Source organism: Odocoileus virginianus, chromosome 11 (genome assembly GCF_023699985.2).
Source record: "Odocoileus virginianus isolate 20LAN1187 ecotype Illinois chromosome 11, Ovbor_1.2, whole genome shotgun sequence".
NCBI lineage: Eukaryota > Metazoa > Chordata > Mammalia > Artiodactyla > Cervidae > Odocoileus > Odocoileus virginianus.
In genome coordinates, this window is record NC_069684.1 from 45,037,505 (window position 1) to 45,057,843 (window position 20,339).

Genomic DNA, 20,339 nt, shown 5'->3' on the forward strand with positions numbered 1-20,339 from the left:
ATGGTAAGAAAGCTAAATAGATTTAATGTAAATATGTAATAAGTTTAGTGATCTGAATAGAAGACCAAACCAGCCACAACATTCCCTTAAGCCAAAGCCTAATGCAGAGCAAGGCCCTCTCTTCAACGAAGGCTGAGAGAGGTGAGGAAGCTGCAGAAAAAAAGTTTGAAGCTTAGAGGGAATGATTTATGAAGCTCAGGAAAGAAGCCATTTCCATAACATAAAAGTGCAAGTGAAGCAGCAATTGCTGATGTAGAAGTTATAGCAAATTATCTAGAAGATCTAGCTAAGATAATTAAAATGAAGGTGACTACACTAAACAAATTTTCAATGTAGACAAAACAGTCTTCTTTGGAAGAAGACACCCTTTCATAGCTAAAGAGGAGAAGTCAATGACTTCGCTTCAAAGGGCAAGCTCATTCTCTTGTTGTGGGGGGATAATACAGGTAGTGACTTTTAAGTTGAGGCCAATGCATACTTAGGAGTATCTTAGGGCCCTTAGGAATTATGCTAAATCTACTCTGCCTGTACTCTGCCAATGAAATAATAAAGCTTGGGTGACTGGACATCTGTTTACAACACTGTTTACTAAATATTTCAAGCCTACTGTTTGAGATCTACTGCCTGGCACATTACAGTCCATGGGGTCGCAGAGTGGGACACGACTGAAGAGACTTAGCACGCATGTATGCTCAGAAAAAAAGATTCTTTTCAAAGTATTTCTGCTCACTGACCATGCACCTTGTCACCCACGAGCTCTGATGGAGACATACAAAATTAATGCCTGCTAACAACAACATCCATTCTGCAACCCATGAATCGAGGAGTCACTCTGACTTTAAAGCCTTATTATTAAAAAAATATATATATTTATTTTTATTTATTTGGCTGTGCCAGGTCTTAGTTGCAGCCTGTGAGATCTATTTCCCTGACCAAGGGTTGAACCTGCACCCCCGATATTGGGAGTGTGAAGGCCTCGCCACTGGACCACCAGGGAAGTACCTAAGTCTTATTATTGAACAAATACATTTCACAAAGTTACAGCTGCCACAGAAATTCTTCAGCTGGATCTGGGAAGTTATCTGAAAACCTTCTGGAAAAGATTCACCATTCTAGTTGCCATTAGAACATTCGTGATTTACAGAAAGGTCAAATATCAATACTAACAGGAGTTTGGAAGAAGTTGATTCCAAACCTCATGAATGACTTTGAGGGGTTCAAGACTTCTGTGGGGGAAGTAACTGCTGATAGTGGAAACAGCAAGAGAACTAGAATTAAAAGTGGAGCCTGAAGATGTGGTTAAACTACTACAATCTCATGATAAAACTAGAATGAATAAGAAGTTTCTTATGAATAGGCAAAGAAAGCAGTTTCTCGAAATGGAATCTACTCCTGGTAAAGATGCTGTGAAGACTGTTGGCACAACAACAAAGGATCTAGAGTATTACATAAACTTAGTTGATAAAGCAGCAGTAATGTTTGAGAGACTGACTCTAATTATGAAAGAAGTTCTGCTTTGGGTAACATGCAATCAAAGAGCACTGTGTGTTACAGAGAAATCACTCATGAAAGAAGAGTCAATTCATGCGACAAACTTCACTGTTGTGTTATTCTAAGAAATAGCCACAGCCACCTCAACTTCCAGCAACCACCTCCCTGATCAGTCAGCAGCCATCAGCACCGAGAAAAGACCCTGCATCTTTAATAAGATTATGACTCAAAGAATGCTCAGATGATAGTTAGCAGTTTTTAGTAATAAAGCATTTTTTGATCAAGGTATATACAAATTTTTTAGACATAATGCTTTCACACACCTAACAGACTACAATGTCATTTAAACATTAACTTTCACATGCACTGGGAAACCAAAAAATGTGTGTGGCTGGCTTCTTACAATGCTACAGTGGTCTGGAACTGAAACAATATCTCTAAGGTAAGCTTATACTGGGTGGGAAGTGGGATGGGGGTGGATTTTATAGCACTAAATGCCTATATTAGAAAAGAAAGGTCTCGAATGATCTCAGCTTTCACCTGGAAGAAGTTAATAATGACAGAAGTCAAACAGAAAACATTAACAATTGAAAAATTCAATTATATCAAATTTAAATGAACTGGGGGGGGAGATTCTTCCCATTTTCTCCACAATATCTGCTCTACCTACAGAAAATACTGTCAATTAATGGCAACTCCATTTTTCTAACTGTTTACATCAACTGTACAATTTTGGATTCATCCTTGACTCTTTTCTCTCTCTCAGTCCATATCCAGTCTAATGAAGAATATTACTGGCTCCATCTATAAGACATGTACAGATCCCATCATTTCTCACTACCTCTGCTTCTATCACCCTGGTCCAAACCTCCATTATTTCTCACCTGGAGGGAGCTACTGCAACTACCATAACAACCTTCTAACTGGTCTCCCTCTTATCACTCCTGCCCACTCCCACCCTTAAGTCTTTGAACAACAGTAACCAGAGGATTCTTTTAAACATGTAAGTCATTATCACCTCACTCCTCTGATCAAACCCTCTAATCTCTCCCTGTTTCACTTAAAAGCCAAAATTATTACAATGGCCTATTAAAGGTGATACATTTTGGTTCCCCATATGCTCTGACCCTTCACTAGCTCCAGCCACACTGACTTTTTTTCAAGGCTGTTCCTCAAATATGACAAACAGGTTTTTGGTTTAAATCTTGCATTTAACTATCTGTTTGAAGAGCAATTTCTCCAGATATATCCATAAGGTCAGCATCTTCACCTTCTCCTTATTTTTGCTCCAGTGTTGGCTTCTCAATGAAGTCTTCATGAACAGCCTTTTTAAAGTATAATTTCTCATGTACCACCACTAGCTCTCTGTATCCCATTCACACTTTTTCTCGATAGAATTAATCACCCTCTGTCATTCTTTCTGTGTGTGCTGTCAGCTACCTGCAACACCATTAAAGTGTAAGCTCCAGGAGGACAGAGAACGTGGTCTGTTTTAATTAGTACTGTATCCCCAGACTGGGGCTCTCTGGTGGCTCAGTGGTAAAGAACTCACCTACAGTGCAGGAGACGTGGGTTCGATCCTTGGGTCGGGAAAAACCCTTGGAGAGGGAATGGCTACTCATTCCAGTACTCTTGCCCAGGAAATCCTATGGACAGAGGAGCCTGGCAGGCTACAGTTCATGGGGTTACAAAAGAGTTGAACACAACTTCATGACTAAACAACAACAAAACATCCCCATACTGTGGGGACTATGTCTGGCATAGGGAAGACATTCAATAAATAACTGTAAAATAAATAAATTTAGGCTTGCTTATCTGTTACATATCTAGCCACCTGGAGATACAGTACCTATTTCTGAAGTGTAACACTTCACTATACTTCCTGAGTTTACAGTCATTTCTTAAACTTGGATATTTCACTACTTGCTTTTCCAAATCAATTAATTACTCTGATTAGAAAAAAATACTTTTGGCAGATATATTGCATTCTAGTTTCAACTCAAGGTAAATGTTCTTTCCAGTCTTAATTCACGGTAAATGTTCTTTCTGTTGCTGTGGCATTTTAATTAAACAATTTTCAACTACAAAGTATAACAATCTGTAAACTAGTTAATTATTAAACTTAATTTTACTATGAATAAAGCACAATAATGGCTTCAGTCTAGTATATGCAATATGTAAAAATCTGTTTTAAAAATTTCATCCTATATAATACAATTTCTGCCACTGTAACAGCACAGTGCTCATTCACAGACAGTGCTCAAAAATCATGAGCAATATGAGATGTTATTTTTAAATAATGAAATCAACTGAGTCTAACCTGAGCGACTGGATACTCTGGCTTAACACTGATCTACAACACTCAAAAAGTCCTTTGGAACAAAACACTTGTCCCAACTTGACAGACATACTGTGAGCAAGTATATAAGGAAATATTAGTTCACTATTAAGAAATGATTATATAATCTATAAAAGCATGATGAGTAGCTTCTCAATAGTTTAATTTAAAATTCAAAGTAATCTTTATAGAGTTTTATTGAAACCCACCTCCTACTATTTTCTCATGTTTTGAAACAGCTAATGTCAAATGAATGAAGGACCTACTTAAATTCAAAATATATTTGTATTTATTTCTGGATGAAATATGTTGGTGGAAAACAAACCATCAATCAAGGCTTTAATGCTAATTCCTAATCATTGTGCTTGATATATATATATATTTTTTAAGGATTTAAAACATACAACTCAAAAGTATTAATGATTAATGCTGCTTTGCCTATACAAATGTAAAGATTATATATGGTATGCTAGAGAATTATTTTTTTCATAAATTTTACATTAAATCTAAAAAAACTAATTATGCTCTATGAACACTTTTAAAGTGGTAGTACATTTAAGTATCAACTCTCCTTAGCTGAGACATTTTCTCTGCTAGAGGGATAAAAGTCCATCCAGTTGCCAGTACATTTGATATAGTCCTTAATATCAATGTGCAGATTAAAAAAAAATTCCATATAATATGTAATATCTGTATTTTAATTAAATAAATTATTTAATTTAATTAATTCTAAATTAATTAAATTTTTTTTACAAAGCTTTCCACCTTGTATGAATAGAACTGTTTTTGTTCTTGTTCATCCGGTCAGGTCCCTTCCCTTCACTAGTGATTCTTTACTAGGAGAACACCATGTCCTTAATTCAGTTCTTAGAATCCTATTTTCAAACAAAAGAATTTTAAATATATGCTAAATGCATAATGTACTTAATCATGGAGCACAGGTCTCAAAAGACATAGGATATGGAAAAATCTGAATTAAACAGGCAACAGAGATGGAATGCATAAAATGGAGTAAAAATGGAGACAGAAGAAAAGACTGCATTAATTTCTTTCCATGCCTCCTGGAGGCTGACCTGGCCATTATCATGTAAACAGAAAAAATAAATCCCTAGACTTGGCTACTATTACACACTCTGTCTTCTACCCAGTTACATTCTTTGATAACCAAAGTGCGTATGTAATGGCACTGCAAGAATTATTTCTGCTGAAACTATAACACAGAGTGAGGAGGAAAAAAAAGAGTCCATCAACTTTTCCAGCATTGTTTTTAGGAACAGGCATAATAAACAGAAAGAAAATGTATTATTTTTAAACATGCATTTTAATTTGGAAGGGCAAAGAGACTTCCAGCATGCTTATATTATGAATATATTTTATATACTCATATAAATATGAATATATATTATATTCTTATGTCTGAAGAAATGTTTAATTTATACCAGAATAAAGATTTTTGAATAAATTTAATAAATGCACAAAATCATATAAGGATATCATATCCAAATCTCAACTTATCTTCAAGTTTCAAGGTGATATAAGTCTGTTCTGGAATTCTAACATCATTCACAAAAGTCTACAAGAGAAAAAAAAGATGTTAAATTAATATTTGAAGAATTATTATATTTTAGACAAGCAAATATTCAAACCTTATACTATATAGATCGAATGGTGACTAATATAGCTTGTGTATCATCATAAAATTCATCTTGTAATATATGATTTCATAATAAAAGATTTCATACTAAGCCCTTTATTACTATTGCAAGTAACATACAAAGAACCAACTTGCAGTTCCTCTAAGTCTACTATGCTGCCAAGACAAATTTAGGCACCTAAAAATGGTGCCAAGAAAAGATCCTACTTGAAGTTAGAAATTGTAAAAGTGAAATATTTAGCTCTAGATATAATATCAGGGTCCACTAGACTCAATTTTAATTTTTCTGGACAGTTTTAATTATTGGTAAGGATTGAGGTTATTCCTAGAAGTCTTTTAAAGAAGAAAAAGCAAATTTACTTAAAAAAACTGAATAAAACTCATTCTATTTTACAATTGCCATATGAGTCCTTTGGATGCTGTTAAGAATTTAAGACACATTACAAGACCCTTACATGAATCTAAGATACATTATAGAAACATTATTTTTCCTGTATCTCAAAATATTGTTTCATCAACATTATTATCCCATAATTATTTCATTTTATCAATTATTTCTTACTGTGGAAATGACCAAAATAGTAACAGAAGAATAGAATTACCTAGAACACACTAGTATACTATACTAGGTATACTATACTAGTAGGTATACTATTAGATTTTCCAGCAGATGAAAAGAGGTGAAATTAATTTTCATAAAATATTTTAATTAACATACACATCCAAAATAGTACCATTTAAGAATATAAAAATTAGGGAGGCATTTTACATTCTTTTTTTTGTACCTTGCTTTTTAGACTAGTCACATTTCAAGTGCTCAATAGCCACACATGGATAGTGTGGTGAATATCAAACAGAGCTAGATGAATGATGCAATCATGAAATATTGTATAATCTTTCAGTTCTTTACTACATTATCCAAAATATTGCACCATCTTCCCAAGAAGATGTGAAACACATCTGAAGACAGCATCTTTGCCCTTTTTCAAAAAGCAATTAAAGAGCAAAATTGAGAATTCAGCATTTTTTATTTAACATCCATAAAGGCAAAGAAAAAAAGGGAAGATATTTCAGTTATAAGGGTAAATATAAAAAGTAGAGCAGCATTCTAGACTATAACAACAATGTATAAAACATTAACAAAATAAGCAAAATATCAAACCATGAGTCTTTGGATGAAGATAATCCTAGATGAATTCTGCTAACACAAGAACTGATGAGAGAAGAATGTTTCCAAAGTTAAAAAAAAAAAAACCCTAAAAGATATTTTTCATCCAGTTAGCCTAAGTCAGTAAGAAGAATTACACAGTATTTTTTAACACAAAACTGACGATTCTGCATTTTAAAAGAAATTGTGACAATTTTCTCTCATTTTTTAATGTTTGCACTTTAATATTTGATTTAGTATGCAGGAGAACAAATGTATCTATATAAAAGTAACTGATACTAAAGAGATGATGTATTAAGAGAAATAAAATTATTGAACTGATCCTGCAACTGTTGGAATGTTTTACAATTATGGAAGAAAATGAAGATGACCTTCTTCTTGATAAAATTTTAAGCTGTCAAAAATCTTAAAAATGATGCATTTTGATAATGCAAGAGAAGAAAAACTATAAATAAAAGTAAACTAGAACCAGTGAGAGATGTACTTGAAATCTGAATCAGCATCTATAAAATGGATATATATCCCAAAGAATGCATGACAATTGATGCATTTGTGGCTCTCAAAGAACAATACTCAATCTGTATGTTACATATCTTTCAAAACCAGGAAAATATGGAATAAAAATTGGAGTTTGTCAGGTGGCGTTAGGGGTAAAGAACCTGCCTGCTAATGCAGGAGGCAAAAAAGATGTGGGTTCAATCCCTGGGTCGGGAAGATCCCCTGGAGAAGGAAATGGCAACCCACTTCCAGTATTCTTGCCTGGAGAATCTCATGGACAGAGGAGCCTGACGGGTTACAGTCCATGGGGCCACAAGAATTGGACACGACTGAAGCAACCTATGACACACACACACACGTCTTATTTTTTAATAAAAATTCAAGTTGTTCTCTCATCTTTTAATTCTTACTTGTGTAAACTATTTGTAAAAAGACTCAACAGGTCCACTGGACACAAGATGGTAAATGGTGATGATTATTTTTCCTGACATACTAGAAGTTAAAGATCTAGAATCCACTTATTTATAAGACATAGAACAATGTTATACTTAATTACCTAGAATGCAGACATCGTGTAAATGCCCAACGTTTTTCTTTGGTAAGTTGAAACTTTAAAAATTACTCTTTCTTTTTAAATCTTGTTTTTTCTGTTCTTTATTTTACTGGATTTGAGATGGCCATCATACCTTGCTTGAGAAGGTTCCCTCCACAATAAATAAGTTTAGAATGTTATAAAGTAAAATACATATCAGGGTTGTGTTATTATGATCATATTCTCAAATTCCTTTGCATAGCTGGCACTTTGTAATATGTCACAGAATACCAGTTTCTAAGTCTACCAAAAACAAACAAACAAAAATAGAAGCTGCAATCTTATTCCTGATATAAGGAGACAGCAGAATACTGCTAAACTCAAGATCACATATTAGTATGATTTATGAATAATCCTAAATAACAAGCTTCTAACATGCTTCACAGAAAGGAGGAAAAGTTAATTCAAAGAAAATTCAAAGGCTCAGGCAGTTATAAACACTAATTTCAGGCTCATTTCCAAAATGCACATTTTAGAGTCTTTTAAGAATTATATTTTGAGTTTACCAACATATTCTATATTAATTACAGAAGAGAAAAGCTGAGGAGCATGATGAAAGAGAAAAGAATAAAGAACATATTAATTAACTGATGTCTGGTATGCAGAAGACAGATACACAGTTTAAGAGAAATGCCACAGTTCTAAACCAATTTTATTTAAAACCATCTCATCCTAAAATACCATATTTACTTAAAAGACCTAAGATGACCTATAAGATCTCCTCAAAGCTCACTGCTTAACTCTCTTGAATATTAAACACTTACTGTTTTTAACAAATGTACTAGGAGCTTTCAGAGATTAAAAAACATAATTTTAACATGCTAGCATTTATGACAAAAATATTTCCTAAGGTCTAAAAAAGGCTGAGGAAATATGAGCCAGACACAAAGTTTCATCTCACAAAATGTAATTGAGAACACCTGGGTGCAAAAAGTCTTCTGATAGTTTAAAATTATAAAAGGGTAGAAAATTTCAAAGACCAAAAGGAGAAAAAATCATTTATATAAACCAACTATGAAGCATTTTAATAAATTAGATATGGAAAGAAACATAGGTTTTATTTCTTATGCCAACATCATTTGATCATACCTCTACCTGGTAGGTAGGACAGGTGAGGACAATGAGGCACAAAGCATGAAGTAACAATCAAGATTTGAGTTCAGAAGTAGAATTACTGAGATTCAAAATCAGGTCTCTAAACTACAAATCTGCACATCGAGAAAGCTTGGGTTACCAAGCCAAGTCAGCTCCCCAAACTTCCCCTTCCAAACCACTACCCTTAGAGAAGCCAAATGACCAGATAAACACCTGTTTAATTTAAATATGAATGTATTACATAATTGACAGTATAAAATCATATAACGACCAGGTACTGCAGTAATGCTCTGGAAAATCTGAAGGAAATGGCCAGCAGCACAATACCTCAATCATGCTGCCAGCAAGTACAGTCTCCTCTTCCTCCCCTACTTTCCTACTTCCTCATTCTATGCTATACTGGTCTGATGCTGTGGGATGTACAGTGTAAAAGAGGACACAGCAGGGGCTGGAACACAGGGAGCTGAGGTAGAATGGGATGGGAGTGGTATGGCAAAAGCCAATGCTGGCTATCAGAGGTGCAGGTGCTCTATCTAGAACACGGAGGAAGCAGAAGAACTGGAGGCAAGTAAGGGCTGTCATAGAAAAGCGAAGCCTCAAGGAGCTTGCAGGGAAACAGCCCACTCACATAAGCTACAGAAGTTCCAGCTTCCTCAAGCAGAACAGCCTCATTTCTGGTAGTAATAACATTAAGTGTGGACCTGGGTAACTTGGCAGTGTATTTTAGGGTAGGGTGAAGGGAAGTAGGAGTGAAAGTAGTCACAGGTAGCTATTTATAAATAGCTTAAAGTTGATAGTGCTTTTTAAAAAAATTTAACTGCATATGTATTCACTAAAAAAATAGGTAGCCTACAGGATGCTAAACTTGTTTTAACTATTTTTCTTATCATAACAGCAACAGTAACTAACACTTGTGTGTGTGTGTGTGTTTGCTCAGTTGTGTCCAACTCTTTGTGACCCCATGGACCTGAGCCTACCAGGCTTCTCTGTCCATGGGATTCTCCAGGCAAGAATACTGGAGTGGGTTGCTATCTTCTCCCCCTAACTCAGGGACAGAATCCATCATCTCCTGCATTGGCAGGCAGATTCTTTACCACTGAACCACCTGGGAACTCCAGTAACTAACACTTACTGAATGCTTATTACATACTGTTCTAGGTGTTTAAAACTCTTAACTTATTCACAACAACCTGAGGAGTACCACTTTACTACTTCTATTTTTAAAAAATTGCGGATCAGAAAAATTAAGTCACCTGCCCAGCATCACACCACTAGTAAGAATTCAAGCTGGGCTCATACCACTACGCTGTGCCCTCTCTGAAATTACTACTTTTAACCTGATGCTCAAATTTCTAGAATTCTATGAATGTTAAGTTACCTAGGTCCATACTTAATGTTATTATTACCAGAAATGAGGCTGCTCTGCTTGAGGAAGCTGGAACTGCTTCTGTAGCTTGTGTGAGTGGGCTGTTTCCCTGCAAGCTCCTTGAGGCTTCGCTTTTCTATGACAGCCCTTACTTGCCTCCACTAGTAAGAATTCAAGCTGGGCTCATACCACTACGCTGTGCCCTCTCTGAAATTACTACTTTTAACCTGATGCTCAAAGTGCTATGTACCTAGTAAGCACTTTAAAAGTAGGTGCACACTAAAGAAAAGGAAATAAAACACAAACAGGATTTTGTGTTTTTATCTGTTTTCTTACATATTAAACAAAAATTCAAATAAGACAAAAAGCAAACTCTTAACTTACCCCATTTAGACTGCCTAAATCTTTCACCAAATGTTCATCAGTAGAGGCATCATAATTGATTACAGCATGTTGCTTATCCACACTACGAGACTGAAAGAAAAAAATTTAAGTTAAAAAAAAATGCAAGAAAATTCCAGAATAAATAATCAAAACAATGATTTTTGGCTAAATACTTTAATAAGATTGTAAATACAGGAAAATACCAAAGTAAGACTAGATTAAATGAAGATTTAAACTGTTACTATCCAACAGAAATTTGGCATCATTTTTCAAAGAGGAAAGCTGCTACAATTTTAAGACATTCTTTTCTACCAAAGTCACACATTCTACTTTTGAGAATTTAAATCAGCTGACTTTGTTGAATGTATCAAATCACAATATTTTTTAAAAAATAATATGAAAATCTTATATGGAAATCATGTGAATTATAACTTCAGGTGTTATGTACCTCATTGCAAGAAAAATTACCATACAGGCTTTTCATCTTTCATGTGATATGTTCCTGAATATAAAATTATCCTCGCTTAGAATATGGGTTCTAAAACTCATGGGAGAGCTCTAAGAGAGAAAGAGAAAGTCAAAAAAAAGGAATTAGAATGGCAAACCGATTTCCGAAAATTGCTCTTGAGTCTCTTTTAAAGTATACACAAACAACTTTCTCCTAGAGCTTAGTGAGTTATCTATAGACGAAAGTAGCTCAGAGATGAACTATAAGCCTTTGGAAATTTGCACCCAAAGGAAATACAGTATAGCCACAGGAAGAAATAATCTGAGAACCTCTGAATATGAACTCAACAACCATTTATTTACTACTGGGTTATTATGTTATCCTTGGTATACTAAAAAGCAAAGAACCATCCAAAATGGGGAGGAGGTATCATTTTCAGTTTTCAGTCCAGCACGTACATGTCACTGACACAATGGACATAAGTTTGAGTGCGCTCTGGGAGTTGGTGATGGACAGGGAAGCCTGGCATGCTGCAGTCCATGGGGTTGCAAAAAGTCAGACACAACTAAGCAACTGAACTGAACTGATATACAGAGTTTGGAAGTCATTAAGTCTAACTGCTTACATCAATTCTGATCTCTAATCCTAGTGGTTTAAAGCAGCAGACCCTAACTTTTCTGGCACCAGGAACTGGTTTTGTGAAAGATAGTTTTTCCATGACCGGAGGGAGAGTGTGGTTTCAGGACGATTCAAGGGCACTCATTTCTTGTGTTAATGTTAATCTGTATTTGCAGCCACTCCCCACTGGAGCTAGAGCTAGCATCACTGCCTGGGTTCCACCTCAGATCATCAGGCATTAGATTCTCAAAAGGAGAACACAATGTATTATAGATCCCTCACAGGCACAGTTCACAGTAGGGTTCCAGCTCCTATAAGAATCTAACGCTGCCACTGATCTGACAGGAGGTGGAGCTCAGGTGATAACACAAGTGATAGGAAGCATCTGTAAATACAGATAAAGGTTCCCTGGCCCGCCACTCACCTCCTGCTGTGTGGCCAGGTTCCTAGAAGGCCATGGACTGACAGCAGTCTGTGGTCTGGGAGTTGAGGACCCCTGGTGTAAAGTACAGATTCTGGAGTCAAAAAGAACTGGTCCAGCCAGTTGCCAATTGTGGAACCTTGGTAAAATTACTCATCTTCGTATTAATCATTGTATAAAAAGGTTCATCTAGCTCATAGGTGTTTTGTGTGTGTGTGTGATGACTAAACACATGGGAGACATTTGTAAAGGCAATACTGCCCTGCTTGAAAACTCCTCAATCCTCTTACTGGCTAAGTTAAAATACACCAAGTCTTTAATACAGTACACAGGGCCTGCCAAGATCTGGTGTCTTCAAATGCCTAAGTCTTACTCTCTCTAAATGCTTGTGTTCACATCCTATATACAAACAAGGAACTATTTAAATTATCTAAACAGACACTGAATGCCATTCCATCTTCAATACCACACACTCAACCACATTCTAACTTTCCCGAAACCACTTATTCATCTTTTAAGATAATTCAGCTCAAGCCATCTCCTCTAGAAGTCTTTCCAGATTCCTCATTCCCACATTTTCTCACTGGCAGAAGTGATCAATCTTTTTTGTGGACCCCACACCAACTCCCATCACTGTCCTGTGTTAAATTTACTTATTTACATACATATCTCCTTCTATTAGAGCTACACCCTAAGGACAGAGGGACCCCATCTGTATACACAGTGATACCTCAGCACTCAGCATGTGTGCTACGTCGGCTTCAGTCATGTCCAACTATGTGCAACCCCAAGGACTGTAGCCCTCCAGGTTCCTCTGTCTAAGGTATTCTTCAGGCAAGAATACTAGAGTAGATTGCCATTCTCTTCTCCAAGGGATCTTTCCAACTCAGAGATCGAACCCAGGTTGCCTGATTCTTTACCGTCTGAACCACCAGGGCAGCACCAGCATGCAGCATAGGGCCTACCTAGCATATGTTTTAAAAGGTTTGATGGAAAGAAAATCCACGCTATTTGGCCAATCTCATTTCATAAATGATGGAGGTAGAAAAGTTTTCTCATATTTAAAATTTAAAAAGTACAGAAGTTACAAAGTTCAGGCAAAATTTTAAGAAGCTGACAAACGAGATGGCTTGAAACAACACAACCAAACCAAAACAAAACAATACTGGCTCTCAGATAATTATAAAACTAGAAAATTTTGGAAAATAAGGATATCAAAATGAAGCAATAATACTTTTCTTAAAAAGAAATACTTCCTTTCCTGCAATAAACAAACAAGAAAAAGCCTGCCACTGAATAAAGTCAAAACATAAAAAACAATTTCAGGCCAGGCACAGCAAAAAAGCATCAAAAACTCACATTGACTAATCTGTAACTAAAAACTAACATATGAAATGGTACAAATGACTTGATATATGTCATACATGCTTTGAGTATGAAACAGCTATTGATCAACATTATTATTTTTTCTCACTAAAATCTAAGACAGCAAAAAAAAGAAAAAATGGAAAACATGCTAAGAAAAAACTAAAAAGAGAAGACTGCCACTGTATGTCACCATCACTTAAGAAATTCTAAAGGTATTGTACTTGAAAGATTGTTTAAACATCCAGTGCATTTTTACAATCACAGTAATAGTGATTTATCCTTTGCTACCCTTTGCTCCAAAGAATAGATGAAAATTAGTAACCTATGAGCTTCAAAATATATTCCATCATTAATACATCACACAAAATTATTAAATAGTGAATCAAATATAATTTTATTTACTATTATGCATTAGAAAAAATGTTTAATTAATACAATGATGATTCTCCAAATAGAGAAAAATTCATGCATTGGGGGCAATTAAAACATCTTATGAAGATAAAAATCAGAATTTTGAAAACTCTTTTCAAAAGGCAACTCATTAGCATACAGAGGAATCCAATATATTATAATAAAACCCAGTCACTAAATCTTTCTAAATCTTAATTTTATCATTTGCAAAGTGGAGGTAATTATATCTTTCAAAACTTGTTGAGGAACAAATGAAATAACATAAATGAATAATGAGAACAAGAGAAAGTGTTATTCAACTGCATGGTGCTTTTAATAGTAATACTGTCTGTCACTCAAAGCAAAGCAAATATAATCTTTATCCTTAATTATACCTTATACCTTGCATTCATGGCTCTTTAAGATTTGTTTTATATAATATGTCTTAGGGAATATAGCATAATCATCCTTCAAGACAAACAAGCACAGCAAATTAATTTGTTAAAGGCTTCCAAGATTAAGTGGTAGAAACAGAATTCTTAATTTCAGAATTACCTACTCATTAATATCCAAGCACATTTTCTTCTCAAGGACCACATTCTTTACACTACCTTTTTTGGAGTGAGATGAAAAAACAAAAACAAACAAAAAAAATTCGGGTTTTTTTGGGTCATAATTAACCAAAAAAAAAAAAATTAACTGTAACCAAACAGATCATATGACCTCACAGGATCATTTGTTCCCTTTTTGCAGTAGGTTTTAAGTTACATTGTCATCAAAGTACTGTTGCCAGTAAATCTAACTGTAGTTGAAATCTTTACAGGTAAGAAACTGCTGAAAATTATCTAGCAGAGATTCTAAAACCCAGCAATTAACCAGTTATTTCCTATAGGTTAAAAATGAAGGGTTTTTAAACCATAAATGCTAATTAGGCTAACAAAATCTTAAAAGATCTTTTATTTACTCATTAAAAAGCAATCAAATAGTACTACTTTTATTTCTCACAATTTCAATTATCAAATCAACTGGTCTAACCAATGCAGAACCATTTAATCTATGTAACATCTTAAGACGAAAACATAACTTCATCAACTCAAGAGCTCTCATTTTCCAAAACAAATATAGTTCACATTTATATACTTGCAAGTATTCACTTTTCAAAAGTATAAGCCATACATGAGCTTAGTTCACTTTTCAGAAATAATATAGAAAGAGTAAGTTTTAAATAATCCATTTATTTTACTAATATACTATGAAAGATTAAACCAGTTAAAAACTAAACACAATTTGTAAAAGTACTTGTTCTTACTTTCATACACAAGATATGTCTCTCTGTACTAAGTTCCATTAATTTGTAGCACTGATTCTGATTACCAGATAACCATTATGCTGATCAAATCATGGACTTTTTTCAGAGAATACACTGTGTCTAGCACAGTGCTAAAAGGAGTATGCTCCCATCAGATAAAAGGCATAAGTATCTTTAGAGGTGGAGTCTGAGGAATAGGTAAAAACTGGGTTTTTTCTCACTTGATCCCTGAGTTTCCTCATCAACTTTCTATTTCAGTTTTAAAATAAAGCATAAATTTCAAAAGTAGCCATGAGTAGAAGAGGTGTCCACATTAGACACGTTGATGAACTTTAAATAAAATGTTGATTTTTGACTTTCTACACTGGCAAAATTGCTTTCAGCTCTTTAAAAAATATTTATTTTGTTTTAAATTTGTTATACAGGCATTGTTTCAATTATAATACATGAATCAAATCAAAGATATTTTAAAATTTTGTTGCCACTGATTTCCTTTTCATTTATTTACTGTGGTAAAATATATATAACATAACATTTATCATTTTAAACTTTGTAAGAGTATGATTCAGTGGCATTAATTAAATTTAGAATGGTGTGCACTGTTGTACGACCCTGGATTCTAAAACCTTTTCACCACCCCAAACAGAACTCTGTTACTGTAAAGCAGTAACTCCCAAGTCTCCTTCCCCCAGCCACTGGTAATCACTAATCCACTCTGCATCTCTATGAATTTACTTGTTCTAGATAGTTCATGTCTAGAATATATACATATAGATATACTCTTTTTCTTTTGGCTACACTGGGTCTTTGGTGCTGTACTCGGGCCTTCTGTAGTTGTGGAAAGCGGGGGCTACTCTCTAGTTCTGGTGCGTGGGGCTCTCTTTGCAGTGGCTCCTCTTGTGGAACACGGGTTCCAGGGAACATGGGCTTCAGTTCTGGTGCATGTGCTCAATAGTTGTGGGTGGGGGCTCCAGGGCACAGGCTCAGTCATTGTAGCACATGGGCTTAGCTGCCCCATGGCATGTGGAATCATCCTGGATTAGGGATCAAACTCCTGTCCCATGCATCACAAAGTGGGCTCTTCACCACTGACCACCAGAGAAGCCCCTTGATTTGCTTTTTTTAATGACAAATGATGTTGAGCATCTTTCACGTGCTTATCAGCCATACTTATATCTTCTTTGGAGAAATGTGTCAAGTCTTTTGTCCAAAAAGGGGGTTATTTGTGTATATGTTGTTGAGTTGTAGGAGTTCTTTACATACTTTGGATATTAAATTCTTATAAGATATGTAAGGTTTTATAAATATTTTCTCCCATTCTATGAGTTGTCCTCTCACTCTCTTGATAGTATCCTTAGATGCACAAGGTTTTCATTTTGATGAAGTCCAATTTATCTACTTTCTGCTTCTCTGTTTGTGCTACTGGTACCACAAATCTACTGCCAAATCCAAGGTCATAAAGATTTATCCCTATGATTTATTCTAAGGGTTTTATGGCTTTAGCTTTTATATTCAGGTCATTGATCCATTTTGAGTTAATTTTTATATATGTTGTGAAGTAGGGGACCAAATTCACTTTTTTTTATGTGTAAGTACAGTTGTCCCAGTTTTATCTGTTGGAAAGGCCATTCTTTACTCAACGGACTTGGCTCCCTTCTCAAAAACCCAATGCAGCAGTGTCCTCAGGCTGCCACAACAAAGTACCATAAATTGGGTGGTAAAATCAGTTAAAAACAATACAAGTTTCTTCTCTCAAAGTTCTGGACTCCGGAAGTCCAAATTCAAGGAGTTGGGAGGACTATGTTTCCTCTAAAACTTTTAGGGAAGAATCTTCCCTTGTCTCTTCCAGTTTCTCACAGCCCATGTTTCCTGAGCTTCTGGTGGCATAACTCCAATCTCTGCTTCTATTTTTACATGGCTGTCTTCTCTCTGTGTCTGTCTTTTCCTCATCTGATGACACCAGTTATACTGGCTTAGAATCCACCCTAATAATTCCATCTTAACTTGACTATATCCTCAAAGACCCTATTTCCAAATAAGGTCACATTCATAAGTATGGGGTATTAAGACTTTCATACATCTTCTGGGGGAACACAATTCAAAACATAACAGCCATAGGTATATGGGCTTATTTCTGAACTCTCCATTCTGTTTCATTTGTCTATATGTCTACCCTTATTCCAGTATTGCTAGCTTTATAATAAATTTGGAATTTGAGAAGTGTGAGTCATTCAACTTTATTCTTCTTTTGAAGGTTGCTTTGCCATTTTAAATTTTGCCAACTTTGCCAAATTATTCAGAAACAAACAATCTTTAATCAATCTTTATTATGGGTTCCATTTTCTTGATTCTTTGAGTGAGTGAGTCAAGTCACTCAGTCATGTCCGACTCTGCGATCCCATGGATTTTAGCCTACCAGGCTCCTCTGTCTATGGGATTTTCCAGGCAAGAATACTGGAGTGGGTTCAGGCCTGATAATTTTCTACTGGTTACCAGACACTGGGAATTTTACCTTTTTGGATGATGGATATTTCTATATTCCTATAAATATTCCTGAACTTTGCTTTGGGACACAGCTAAATTACTTTTTAAAAAATGTGACCCTTTTGTTTTTAATACTTTTAGGTAAGAGTAGAACTCAGACTAGCATTAATTATTTCCCCAATACAGAGGGGTAGAGATTAATGCCCTGTGAATTATGAGGATCTGCAATCTGGCTGTCAGAAATAGGAATCATTTCTAACCCTGTTAGTGCCAATTACTGTTAATTGTAATCTTTTTGAGTTTTTTACCCCTGCCCTTGGAGAGTTTCTTCACACATGTGTGCTGATCAGTACTCAATCACATATGTGTGTGTGTTTAGTCGCTCAGTCCTGTCTGATTCTCTGTGACCCTTTGAACTGCAGTCTACCAGGCTCCTCTGTCCATGGAATTTCTCAGGCAAGAATACTGGAGTGGGTTGCCATTTCTTCCTCCAGGGGATCTTCCTGACCCAGGGATCAAACCCAAGTCTCCTATGTCTCCTGTACTGCAGGCGGATTCTTTACCCACTGAGCCATCAGGGAAGTCCCACTCAGTCACACACTCAAGGGTAATTCTCTGCAGAGCTCTTCTCTGTGTAGCTCTTTCCTCTGCGATACTGGATCACATCTTGGTCTCCTTGGACTCTCAGTTTCCTCCCTCCGCCTGACTGATTGTCAGACAACCTACATTTGTTACACATAAACCAAGACACAGACACCTCACGAGTCCTGTCTTTTAATCTTATCTCCATGTAAATGTAAGAAGAGATTTATCCTGTAAGTTCCTAAAGAGCCATTCCCATATTTCTTAAGATAATGCTATGTTGGCTCAAGACAAATGCCACATACAAACTACCTCTTCCACTCTCTAAAGAATGAGTTCTACCCAATTTGAACCTAAGATATTTTTCAGTTACAAGTGGTCTAAAGCCAAACAGAATCATTACTGCCTTCTTAGTTGCTATTCTCACCACTCCATCTCACTAAGGAGCCCAGAAAATCTTTGTACTATTCTATTTCTCTCACTGAATTTAATTAAAGCATCATTAAAAATGTAACTCATATAGCTCTATAGTGGCTTTACTTTTACTGTCTCAAAACTATAAAATAAGTTCTTAAAGTAAAAATGTACATAAATACATGCAAATCTGACTTTTCTGGGGACAATGAAGGGTTTTTCAGTCTCAGCACTACTGGTATTTTTGAGCAAATAATTTTTTGTTGTGTGTGTTCGGTGGTAACATAGAAGTTATGAAGAAGTATTTTATATACTGTAGGATGTTTAGCAATGCCCCTTGACCTTTGTCTACTGAATGTCAGTAGCAATCACCTCCAACCCTCCACCATGCATGACAATCAAAATGTCTCCAAATATTGCAAATATCTTTTGGAAGAGTTAGGGGAGGCAGGATCATCCCAATTGAGAACCACTGGGCTAACACAATAAACATCTCTATTCTAAGCACTTGTTTATAGTTTTTAATCAATAAAAGCAGGGATAGCAATTGGATAAGGCTTTATTCTAGACTGTAAGGACCTATTAAATTAACAAAGTTCTCAAAAACTTGGGGATCATTTTTGCTAATTACTTTGCTCAAAAATATCTTAAAGGTGTGTTTTAAAATTAATTGCTTTAAAATGAGGCTTCCCAGGTGGCACAGTGGTAAAGAATCTGCCTGCCAAGGCAGGAGACCTAAGAGACTTGGGTTTGATTCCTGTGTTGGGAAGATCCCTTGGAAAAGGAAATGACAACCCACTCCAGTATTCTTGCCTGGAAAATTTCCATGGACAGAAGAGTCTGGTGGGCTACAGTCTATGGGGTTGCAAAGAGTTGGGACATGACTAAGCATGCACTCACCTTTAAAAATAATTCAGTTTTAAATACAAACAATCTGCATGCTCAAATTACTAGAAGATATAATGAAAAAATATGACCATCTCTAAAAGAAACAGATTAATTCCAGTATCAATCAAGTACCCATGAATAAAATTCAGTTTTACTTCATGCTATGCTAATTTTATGAATTAGTACACTTCCATGGAGATAAAATTACTTGTGTCTTAAAAGTGCATAATGTGAAACTTCTTAAAAATAAACTTCTCTACTCAAAGTTCTCATTTTTTAATATATAAATCTCCAAGACTTAGAACTTATTTTTAAATGGTACAAGAGGGAGAAAATTAAACTAGTAGCTACAGTTTAAAGAGGGAGAATTGGAAAGTTCAAAGTTCAAAGTAGTGTTGCTGTTCAAAGGAGTAGAAAAATACTTCATAACAATTTCAGGCTTTGAGTAGATATAGAAGGTGGATGCAATTACCTGCAACATGAGCTCACAGTCATCTCTTCCAACAAAAATCATTTCTCGTGGCAGCCTGTGGCGAGTGCCTCCACTGCTCACCAAAAACCAGGATGTTACGCTCATTTTCTGTTTAGCTTCTAAGTCCTTGGGAAAGCTACGTCATCCTGAAGAGAGAGATTTAGAAAAGCATACATTGAGATATTTTCGATTTCAGTATCTATTCACCAAACCCTCTAAGTATACCTTGGAATAGAACTTACACCTGACTAAATAAAAAGACAATCCACAGTTCCCAGGAAAAAATATATCTAACATAGTCTCAGAAGTAAGTCCACAAACTCCAATAAAAGGTCAATTAAAAAAAAAAGACATTAGTC

The 20,339-nt window shown here is 35.4% G+C and overlaps 1 protein-coding gene across 12 annotated transcripts in view; it reads right to left on the reverse strand.

Moving 5' to 3' along the window:
* The window catches only part of CEP170 (centrosomal protein 170), a 127,472-nt gene that overhangs the window by 73,905 nt on the left and 33,228 nt on the right, over positions 1–20,339 (reverse strand). For all 12 annotated transcript variants that reach the window (XM_070474373.1, XM_070474372.1, XM_070474371.1 and 9 more), the window contains exons 2-4: positions 19,981–20,126; positions 10,587–10,676; positions 5,321–5,402 (exon numbers count right to left, since the gene is read on the reverse strand). In XM_070474373.1, the coding sequence (XP_070330474.1) occupies positions 5,321–5,402; positions 10,587–10,676; positions 19,981–20,085 (277 nt within the window). In that variant the 5' untranslated portion in view covers positions 20,086–20,126. The remainder of the gene's footprint in view (positions 1–5,320; positions 5,403–10,586; positions 10,677–19,980; positions 20,127–20,339) is intronic.